The sequence below is a fragment of the Oncorhynchus masou genome, chromosome 22, assembly GCF_036934945.1.
Source record: "Oncorhynchus masou masou isolate Uvic2021 chromosome 22, UVic_Omas_1.1, whole genome shotgun sequence".
NCBI lineage: Eukaryota > Metazoa > Chordata > Actinopteri > Salmoniformes > Salmonidae > Oncorhynchus > Oncorhynchus masou.
This window is the reverse complement of record NC_088233.1, coordinates 19008157-19019470: the sequence shown is the minus strand read 5'-3', so window position 1 is coordinate 19019470 and position 11314 is coordinate 19008157. Positions and strand designations below refer to the sequence as shown.

General features: G+C 42.5%; 1 protein-coding gene across 2 annotated transcripts; it reads right to left on the bottom strand.

Annotated features, from left to right (window-relative positions):
• Nucleotides 1–4434: 4434 nt before the first annotated feature.
• LOC135508666 (probable polypeptide N-acetylgalactosaminyltransferase 8) lies at nt 4435–10813 on the bottom strand. 2 transcript variants are annotated; one of them, XM_064928903.1, is made up of 11 exons: nt 10532–10813; nt 9895–10141; nt 9558–9724; nt 9292–9472; nt 8994–9191; nt 7690–7804; nt 7317–7502; nt 7016–7153; nt 6283–6378; nt 6022–6189; nt 4435–5800 (listed from the first exon to the last, which is right to left on the bottom strand). In XM_064928903.1, the coding sequence occupies exons 1-11, from the start codon at nt 10803–10805 to the stop codon at nt 5666–5668; spliced, it is 1905 nt and encodes a 634-aa protein (XP_064784975.1). In that variant the 5' UTR covers nt 10806–10813; the 3' UTR covers nt 4435–5665. The 2 variants fall into 2 exon arrangements, with proteins under 2 accessions (XP_064784975.1, XP_064784974.1); XM_064928902.1 differs by having other exon boundaries at nt 9292–9475; nt 10532–10812.
• Nucleotides 10814–11314: the final 501 nt, after the last annotated feature.

The following is an 11314-nucleotide window of genomic DNA, read 5'->3' as shown; positions in this document are numbered from 1 at the left end:
TACCACTGTGAAAATACCTATTTACATTATCAACACTTTTTTTAAAGATAATAATTGTCCATCTCTTACACGACATTGTATGGGGCGGTCTTATGTTAGCCCTTGTCCTAGTGTGTCGCACTGGTAGCATATTGGGCACCTCCTGGATCCTCGGGTCTTCTTCTTCCTCTTTCATGGGCTCTTGAAATTGTGGAGGCACAGTCAGCAGAGATAACTGCCCTGGTAGGGGATATTCCCAGTCTTCCCATGTGTCCCTCCTGTGCCCTCCCATGTGTCCTCTCCTGAACTGTGCGTATATCCTTCTGGTTTCTTCAATACTTTTGGCTCTTCACTTCCACTTCATATGACCTTGCACTGATGTGACCTAGGCATGTGCCAAGACTCCATGTGGCATCTCTGGCGTGAGGTGATAGGAGCACTCTGACAGCTTGACCTTGTTTTATTACAGGCAGATTGTTTTGCATGCTGGTCATAGTAATGTTTTGCTTCTCCTGGCGTGTACGTTTGTGTGCCTGAACATCCCCAATGAGGAGCTTGTGCGTCTAGAGCGTCTAGAGCTTGGGAGTTGTTGGCAACAGAGAGCGGGTGCGTGTAGACATTAAGAGCTGTACAGGACTGATGCTGAAGCCCTCTGTGGGAGTATTTCTCCATGCCAAAATGCCTTGCCACTCATCTGTGCCTTTCTGCATTGCCTTTGCGATGAGTCTGCTATTTTCACTGCTGACTCCGCCTTACCATTACTCTGACTGTGGTATGGTGAAGAGGTCACATGATGGAATTCACAGGCTTTTGCAAACAAAGTCTTGACTCCTGAACTGGGGCCCATTATCCGTAACTACACCACTGTCAGGTATGCCATATCTGCTAAACTGCTGCTTACAACCGTCGATGACGCAACTGGCTGTTGTGTCAATCACTTTCTCCACCTTCCAAAAATCTAAATAGTTGTCCACTATAATCAGAAAAGGGACATTCTTTATGGTGAACAGATCCATTCCACTTTAGACCAATGATGTGTTGGTTGTCATGTGGCTGCAGCATTTCTTTTTGCTGCTTAGGTAGATTAGCATTTCATATGCTGCACATAGCCACAAAATGTTTAATTTCTTGGGTCATGTTGGGCCAGAATACTGAGTCTCTGGCTTCCCTGAGACTGGCTTCGATCCCTGAGTGCCCTGCATCGATAAGAGAGAGAATCATTGGGAGCAGAGTTTCTGGCACTACCACCTTGCAGCCTTTGTAGACAACCTCTTCCTGCATTGTGAGTTTGTCTCTGTATGTCCAATATTCCCTCACCAGAATGAGCATACTCTTTCTTCTGTCCGGCCAGCCTCTTAGGATAAAATACTGACGCATTTGAGAAGTCTTGTCCTCTGCTGAATGAGCTTTAATAACATCCTGTGTCTGCGGGGAGATATTTTTATCAGTAGCTTGGTTCACATCTTCAACCTCAGCCTGTAGAGCATATACGGACTCATTTGTCCGATATTGCAGGTGACTAGTTGTTGGTATTGCTGCTCTAGACAAGAAATCTGCAATGTGAAGCTCTATTCCTTTCTTGTATACTACCTGTAGTTGATAACGCTGAAGCTTCAGCATCATCCTGTGAAATCGCTTCAGGGCAGACAGAATTGTTTTTTTGAAGATAACCTCAAGAGGCTTGTGATCAGTCTGCACCGTGATAAAGTCCCTACCAAGAAGGTATTGATCAAAATGGTCACAGGCGAACACTATGGCTAGGCACTCCTTTTCAATTTGGGCATATCCTTGCTCCGTGAGTGTCAATGTCCTTGAAGCAAATGCAATGGGCTGCCCCTTCTGCAAGAGCACCGCCTTTTTCACTTGCATCACATTGTAGGGTCACTTCTTCAGAGAGGTCATAGTACCTCAGTATTGGCTGGTTGCTTACCACTTTCTTGATTTGCTCCAATACATCATCATGTTGAGGAAGCCATGCCCATAGCACATCTTTATTGGTCAGCCGATGCAATGGCTCACATACGTCAGACAGATGAGGTAGGATTTTGGCTAAGTAATTTACAAAGCCAAGCAGTTGCTGCACTGCTTTTGCTTCTGTAGGTGGTGGCATTTGCTATACTGCCTCCACCGTCTGGCTTTAGGTCTTCAGCTGTCAAGATGTCCCATGTATGTAATACTTGTGAGCCTGAGCTTAACCTTGTCTTTATTCAGCTTTAGATTCATCTCCCTTCTCTTTGTAAGAGCTGAGTCAGGTTGTGGTCATGGTCCTGCACTACTTCTTTCATTAAAGCACCACAGCCATATGCCAGGATGTCATCAGCTATGATGCTTATTCCTGGTAGTCCCTGAAGTGCATCATGTTGCCTTCGCTGATATTCCTCTGCAGCTGGTTTCACTCCAAAAGGTAACCTTGTCTACCGGTATCTACCATTGGGGGTCCAAAATGTGGTGAGGTAACTACTATCTTCAAATATTATTTCACTCTCCCAGGTGTGCACACGAACACAGGATTTCCAATCCAGATTGTGCTCTGAGAAAAAGCTGTCAATAATGTGAAATACATCCTCACCTTTAGTTCTCCCCGTTAGCTTCTTGCAGAACAGAAAGTGCTCATTAATTTCCTAAATGTCTCTGTATCGCACAAACGGAATGAGCTGGGCTTCCTTACTTACATCAGTCTATTCGTTCAACAACTGCAGAGAAAATGGACCGGAATTATTATAATTTTTTTCACGACTTGACAATATTACCTTCATCGATCCTGCGGCACACCATATTATTTGACAATGGAACGGTCTTCCGTGCATCAGCTGCTGTATTATAAATCATAGTTTCTGCGAGTACAACAGAAGCATGCGCTCTGGCGCACAGAGCAAAGGATCAAGTGTACTTGGCACAAGCGCAACTTTGGTTTTAGAAGTGTGGGGGACATATATTAAACACTCCAAACAGCCTGCCTGACCGCTCGGAGGCGTGCTCCTGGTCCTAAAGCACACAGTTGCCTTGTTGTGTATCACATTCCAGTGATAAAAATGGGGGGGACAAAAATGCAATTTTTGTGGGGGGACATGTCCCCAGTGAAAGTTGCGCCCCTGATAGAATGAATGCATTGGTAATGTAGTTATCACCGGTAAAGTTGTCTGCTTTGTTTAGGGGCCCGGGTGAAAATGCAGTAACTCCTAAATATTGGAAAGATTGTTCCCTTGCAAAATGGTAACATTTTTCCCAATTATTATTTTCAAAACATTTTTTTACTCTTCCCACCTACCCCCTGGGGACCCCCAACATTGGGAAATATTGAGATAGAAGACTCATCTTTGTATCTGTGCCTTTATAGAGTCTGTGACAACATGGGCAGTTGTAGCATCTCCTTAATTGGCTGATTGTTCCCAACTCATAGGAATCCCCACCCAGTTTACTTATTTAATATGGTGGAAACCCTCAATAGCAATGCCAAAATAGAGGGCACATGGATATAACCTATCTCTCTATGACAACAGGCACAACTCAGCTATAAAGTTTTTTTTAATAGACATCCAAAGTTGGCGAAATGCCACATGCATCCACTTATAGCAGTGCATTCGTAAGAACATAACCATTACAAAACTTAAATTCGATCAAATAAGCCCCATGTAGGAAATTAGCAATGACATTTTTTTGTTGACCAAATTCAACACTCATTGACCTCCATACCAAAATCCCTTACTTTGTGGGCTTACAGTGTCTTGCAAAATTCTTCATCCCCCTTGGCGTTTTTCCTATTTTGTTGCATTACAACCTGTAATTTAAATTGATTTTAATTTGGATTTCATGGAATGGACATACACAAAATAGTCCAAATTGGTGAAGTGAAAAAAATGACTTGTTTCTAAAAATAAAATAAAAAGTGGTGCGTGCATATGTATTCACCCCTTTTGCCATGAAACCCCTATATAAGATCTGGTGCAGCCAATTACCTTCAGAAGTCACATAATTAGTTAAATAAAGTCCACCTGTGTGCAATCTAAGTGTCACATGATCTCAGTATATATACACCTGTTCTGAAAGGCCCCAGAGTCTGCAACACCACTAAGCAAGTGGCACCACCAAGCAAGCGGCACCATGAAGACCAAGGAGCTCTCCAAACAGGTCAGGGACAAAGATGTGGAGAAGTACAGATCAGGGTTGGGTTATAAAAAAATATTTAAAACTTTGAACATCCCACGGAGCACCATTAAATCCATTTTTTTTAAATGGAAGGAATATGACACCACAACAAACCTGCCAAGAGCGGGCTGCCCACCAAAACTCACAGACCAGGCAAAGAGGGCATTAATCAGAGAGGCAACAAAGAGACCAAAGATAACCCTGACGGAGCTGCAAAGCTCCACAGCAGAGATTGAGGTATCTGTCCATAGGACCACTTTAAGCCGTACACTCCACAGAGCTGGGCTTTACGGAAGAGTGGCCTGAAAAAAAGCCATTGCTTAAAGATAAAAATAAGCAAACATGTTTGGTGTTTGACAAAAGGCATGTGGGAGACTCCCCAAACATATGGAAGAAGATACTCTTGTCAGATGAGACTAAAATTGAGCTTTTTGGTCATCAAGGAAAACGTTATGTCTGGCGCAAACCCAACACCTCACATCACCCCGGGAACAACACCCCGGGAACATCATCCCCACAGTGAAGCGTGGTGGCAGCATCATGCTGTGGGGATGATTTTCATCGGCAGGGACTGGGAAACTGGTCAGAATTGAAGGAAAGATGGATGGCGCTAAATACAGGGAAATTCTTTAGGGAAACCTGTTTCCGTCTTCCAGGGATTTGAGACTGGGACGGAGGTTCACCCTCCAGCAGGACAAGGACCCTAAGCATACTGCTAAAGCAACACTTGAGTGGTTTAAGGGGACACATTTAAATGTATTGGAATGACCTAGTCAAAGCCCAGACCTCAATTCAATTGAAAATCTGTGGTATGACTTAAAGATTGCTGTATACCAGCGGAACCCATCCAACTTGAAGGAGTTGGAGCAGTTTTGCCTTGAAGAATGGGCAAACATCCCAGTGGTTAGATGTGCCAAGCTTCTAGAGACATATCCAAAAAGACTTGCAGCTGTAATTGCTGCAAAAGGTGGCTCTGGGGGTGAATAGTTATGCACGCTCAAGTTTTCTGTCTTTTTTTCAACAAAAAAAATTCAAAGTGGTGTTGTTGTGTAAATCAAATGATACAAAGCCCCAGAAAATCCATTTGACTTCCAGGTTGTAAGGCAACAAAATAGGAAAAATGCCAAGGGGGAGAATACTTTCGTTAGCCACTGTATTTTATGAATGACAAAACATGTGCAACACTGACAAGAAAGCAATGCTAAGACCCCAAAAACTATTTTTGTGTGTATGCATTCAATATACAGTGCATGGTATATGTTAGGTTATTATGTACACATTGGTAGCTAAAAGCTGATAATCAGAACCACCATCAACAAGAGTATTTTACAATGCAATATTTTATTCTGTCTGTTTGTGTCATGTTTTTCAGAGAAAGAGAATAATGCAATTGTCTACATTGGATGTTTGTTGTCAATACCCTGCATAAAATCAATTTTGTATTTTCTTTTGGCAAGATATTGTTTGAAACAGTTATAACACACATGTCAAATCTAGAATTTCAGGAATGTGACCCCAACAACTTGTCCATGGGTTTCTTTTAGAACGCTCTTATGACATGTTGAATTCTCCAGTTTTGCCCAGTGCATTGTTGGATGACCAGCATATAGTATGAGTTTTGTCCCTGACCAATCTCAAGACACCTATTTGTGTGTGTGTTCCTGATGGCTTGACCCTGGAAAAACAAATGCATATATAAAATAACTTTGGATGAACTTTGCATGCTTGTTAACTGAATGCTGTTATGAATAAGGCTTTGATGGAACTGTGTTTGGGTGTGGTGCATAGACTACTGTTCTAGAGCACGTTTTGGACAGGACCGAGTTAAGGAAACCCTGCTCCAGAAGATAGCTCTAAAATGTATGATCTAGACCCACAGGTCTGATTACAGGCTACCTGTTGGAAGTCCCAGTGCTTGTGTAGTCCTCTCTCCGTTGCCAGTTTACAATCATGCAGAGTTGGTATATTTCCAGTGCCAGGATCCACTAGACACCGGTTGTTGTTGTACTTGTGAGACTTAATCCCACCCACATAGATCTCCCCATCAGTGTTGTAATAACATTGCTGTGAATAAGAAGCTGTCAACAGACGGGGAGAACGGATTTTTTGGCACAAAATGATATAATACACAGACACATACACAGAATACAAACATACCTGTGGTTGATAGAAATGACATCCATAAAGAAGGGGTATATTCCCAGGGACAGTCCCCTCATCAATACAATGGCTCTGCAGGAGGTCATTCTGCAGCTGGAGGTGCAAGAAGAAGGTATGTTTAGGCAAGAATATTTGGTGGTACACTAATTCCCTCTTACACTATCGTGCCCAGCCAAACCAAACTGTACCGGGTCTTGATATTTTCTTTTCACATTGCCCTTTAAACCACGGTGGATGTGTAACCAGGCCTTCTCAATACAGGTAGGTTTGGCTCCACTAAGAAGATCTGTTTCCATGACTCTGCTGCGTTTAGACTGGCAGCTCAATCATGATTTGTAACTTTTTTTGCTAATTGTTTTTTGTTGTTGTTGACAAATCAGCTCTGAAAAAGGTCTGATGTGATTGGTCAAAAGATCAATTAGTGGAAAAAAATATCAGAATTGGGCTGCCTGTCTAAACGCAGCCCGATTGTTTAGTTTTATGACTGCTTAATAAATATCCACCATCAAATTAGAACATTTGATTGTTACAACTGTTTGCCATAGTGTGTCTGTGTTTTAGTGTGCAACCATGAACATAATGGAATGGAATTATACACCATTAGACCTTAAAACTCATTTGGTTAAACATTGTTTGGCATTTAATTTCAGAGTTATAAAAAGTTGTCAAAGTTATAATTCTGCACATTGTATTAATCTGGTGAGGGACTTAGTAATAATGTAACCCTTACTCCTCCATAGGCCACTAGCTCCTCCCAGGTGGCCAGTGTAGGATACACGTTATCCAGGTACCACTTGAAGGGCTTACATTCAAGCTTTTCTCTGAGCTTCTTCCTCTCTGACACATCGCCAATATCAATCCCATGATCCTAGGAGGCATACATCACAAAAATAATACTGTTAGAAAAACATCTCATCAAAATGATTTCCACAGGCTATTTATAGGAAAGAAAGATTGTCTTGTCTTTTTATGGGCAATTCCAGTCAGTGTATTCCGTTTCCATGGAATTGCCCTCATCTCAATTTCCCTACCTTCAGCGGAAGATTCCAAGCAATGTTCACATTACTTTTGTAGTCGTCCATCCAGATCGCAGCTACCCTCAGTGCATTCCTTCTCATGATGTAACTCAGGTCAGGTGCGTACGGTTTGTGTGCCCTCTCAATGTGTGCGATCTTAGAACAAGGCACTACCTCTATGCTTCCTCCACACAGCCACACCTGGAATAAAACAGACCAGATCACCGCAATGTGTTATTGAAGATATGAGACAAAACATACTCTAATATGTGCTTGTAAAATTACACAAATCTAATACATACCCAACTGAGGACAATTTCCTTAGCTACTTGACATCAGAAATTGTAATTTGTGCAGCCATTATGCCATGGTAACCAGTTCAACCTACCCTGATCCCCAGCTCAACATTCTCTCCTCCATAGATTTTCATTCCACCATCAAGTACCCCAATCTCTCCAAGGAAAAGTCGATGTGCCACAAAAATACCCATGACAGAAGGACTCCTATAAAAAGAAGTCAGTGAGTGATTATGTGGAACCAACCAGCAAGTAAGTAAAAGCACTGCTACAAGAAGTAGGAGCTACAACAGACACACAATACACATCATTGAAAAAACATGCAACAATTTCAACGATTTTACTGAGTTACAGTTCATATAAGGAAATCAAGTAAATTGTTCGCTGTAGCTTATTCCTGCCCATACCAAAACCCCACCGCCACCATTGGGCACTGTTCACAATGTTGACATCAGCAAGCCGCACAACCCACACGACACCATACACACTGTCTGCCATCTGCCCGGTACAGTTGAAACCGGTATTCATGCGTGCTCCATAAAGAGCACACTTCTCCAGCTTGCCAGTGGTCATCGAAGGTGAGCATTTGCCCACTGAAATCGGTTACGATGCCAAACTGCAGTCAGGTCAAGGCCCTGGTGAGGACGACGAGCACGCAGATGAGCTTCCCTGAGACAGTTTCTGACAGTTTGTGCAGAAATGTTTTGGATTGTGCAAACCAACAGTTTCATCAGCTATCTGGGTAGCTGGTCTCAGACGAATCCGCAGGTGAAGAAGCCAGATGTGGAGGTAATTGGCTGGCATGGTTACATGTGGTCTGTGGTTGTGAGGCTGGTTGGATGTACTGCCAAATTCTCTAAAACGATGTTGGAGGTGGCTTACGGTAGAGAAATTAACATTCAATTATCTGGCAACAGCTCTGGTGGAAATTCCTGCAGTCAGCATGCCAATTTCACGCTGCCTCAAAACTTGAGACATCTGTGGCATTGTGTTGTTTGACAAACTGCACATTTTAGAATGGTCTTTTATTGTCCCCAGCACAAGGAGCACCCGTGTAATGATCATACTGTTTAATCAGATTCTTGATATGCCACACCTGTCAGGTGGATGGAATATCTTGGCAAATGAGAAATGCTCACTAACAGGGATGTAAAGAAATGTGTATCCAAAATGTAAGAGAAATACGTTTTTTTGTGTGTGTGGAAAATTTCTGGGATCTTTTATTTCAGCTCATGAAACATGGGACCAACACATTACATGTTGCATTTATATTTTTGTTCAGTGTACATGGTATTCTTCTGCAATTCCTATTGACTGCTACTAATCAATACAGAACATGTGAGACAATAAGTCTCATAGTGATGGGGCTGGATGCTACATAGTGGACGTCACTTACTTCCCGGGTTGTGATTCATCATGGAGCTCGTTCCACTCTGGTCTGAAGGACTCGTACATGCACCACAGGGGCCAGTCAAAACCGTGTGCATTGGCCCAGTAATGCTCCACCTGCAGGTCATCAAAACCGACCTTGTCAAACACCGGAGTCACCACAGTGGTCCTGTCTGCTTTGATCCTGGCCAGCAGTGGCTCTGCCCTGTAAGCGTGGATAACAACAAAAGTCAATCAATCAAAGATAAGCAGACAGATGCTGCCCAAGTAATGTATGGGAAACACCATACACACATGGCACTTACCACCCCACGTTGACTTCAATGTGGGCATCCAGAATGGCCACTGTATCGGCGGTGGCGTGCTCCCACCCTGAGATGCGGGCTTGAGTCAGTCCCATCTGCTGCTTGTGTCTCACCCTTTTTATAAGGCCCGGCCTTTCCTTGTGGATGAGCTCTATGTAGGCAGCTAGCTTTTCTCCCAGGTCTTCTGTGGAGAGAAGAGATTCATAATCAAGACTATAGACAAATACTTACTCCACTAGTAATGGAATGGTGTCTGTGAGATGCACCATTGGAGCTGTGGTCGTCCACCAGAATGATTTCTCTCAGCAGGTGTTCAGGGGTCCGGTCGATGATGCTGCGGATGGCCCGTTTAATGATAGACAGGGCCTCGTCTAGGTAGATCAATACCACAGCAATACTAGGAAGGTCCTTGGAGTATTTCTTCTGCAAACATCTGTGTTGAGAGATTATTTAGAAGGCATACCACCACCTGTGCTTTGTGTCTTACCATTTATCAGACAGTAGAAATTAAATGTCCTCCTCATTGCATCAAGTCGTGACCAAGCACCGTAGTTACAGGCATGACCATAGCAAAATTAAAGTCCTGATTACAGTTAGTTTAACCTGTTGTCTCGTGTATCTGGCAGCTCTCTGTTGAGTGGCAGTTGGTCACTCAAGAAGACGTTGTATCCATATCTCTGGAACAGGGCCTCGGCCTCTCTCTGCTCCTCCTCTGAGAGGTCATCACCCCACTTTGTAAACAGGTAGGAGTTGGGATACAACTTGGGCACCACCATCTTCTTTGCCTCTGTTACCACAACTTCTTCCCTTGTTGGGGGGTCTTTCTGATATTTAGATTCTATTAATTCGGCTGTGGACAAAATGCTCACAGGTATTACTGATGCCACTGAGGAAAACTATGTGACAATGTTATTGGCATGAGTGTCATCTATTAGTAGAAGACTAACAACAATACAAACCAATTCCCTTTTGTTCTTAAGTAACACTTGATTTTACAGTATTTCTGAGTCACTGGCAGATTAATTTAATGATTGACTGACAATGACTGGATTATTTTAGCTCATATTCAGAAGCATATAACCCATGCAACATAACATAAATATTGCAGAAGTGCATTCCAAGAGTCACAATCCCCCCCAAAATCACTGTGCATATTGTCATGTACTTCAGTAAAGAATACTGAAATGCAAAGAATGTATGTCAAGATGGCGATTGAGAACACTTACATAGAAACACTTACATAGTTTGTTGAGGTTCTTTTCAATTCTCTCCAGTCTCGTCATCAGCGCAGTCTCTTTTTGGTGAAGCCTTTTTGTATTGGAAGTGGAACTCACTGCCTGTTTCATATAGACAATATACATGATGAGTGGAATAATGGCTCCAAACGTGATTCCCACTCCTCGCAGGACGTTGAGCTTCATTGCTACCTGTCGACAACCAGCCTGGTTATGTCCCTTTGTCATATACATTGATTCAGTAACTGTGCCCTCTAAAGACGTTACAACTCCCTCCATGTAATGCCATAAAATACTTCTTATCTAATCAACAAAGAATACATGTGCCTATAAAGAAAAGAAAGCAAATCACCATTGATTTACTTAACAGCTATGGAGAGTTGACAAGGTAGATCAACTGTTAACATAACACATTACAAAGAAAAGGCACAATAATTTAATACCAAGATTTCAACAGCCACGCTGTCTTCATCAGGTTATAATGACAAACACTGTGGGTCACTAGTTTATATAGTGTCAAAGGACACAGAGATGTCTGTAATCATGGCCGGCTGTGGTTTTTCATTGTTTGATTTACAAATATCAATAATACAAATACAAAAGCATGAATGGATAACATACATTCATAAACAATTAGGCTACATCATATAGGCCTACAAACACAAGCATGATTACACAAACACACATGTTAAGACCAGATATGTGATGTAGAACATGATTGATAATTGCTGAGGGAGACGTGGACATAACAGTTGAAATCTTATCAGTTGGTGTGGAGGTGGAGACTG

Bases quoted from the DNA above. Each gene is read 5' to 3' on its own strand.
- LOC135508666 (XM_064928902.1), bottom strand. From the start codon at position 10,805: ATGGAGGGAGTTGTAACGTCTTTAGAGGGCACAGTTACTGAATCAATG. The intron at 9,476-9,557 runs GTGCATCTCACA...TTCTCTCCACAG, and splicing joins GGACGACCACAGCTCCAATG to AAGACCTGGGAGAAAAGCTA. The intron at 7,503-7,689 runs GTAGGTTGAACT...GTTTTATTCCAG, and splicing joins ATGTTGAGCTGGGGATCAGG to GTGTGGCTGTGTGGAGGAAG.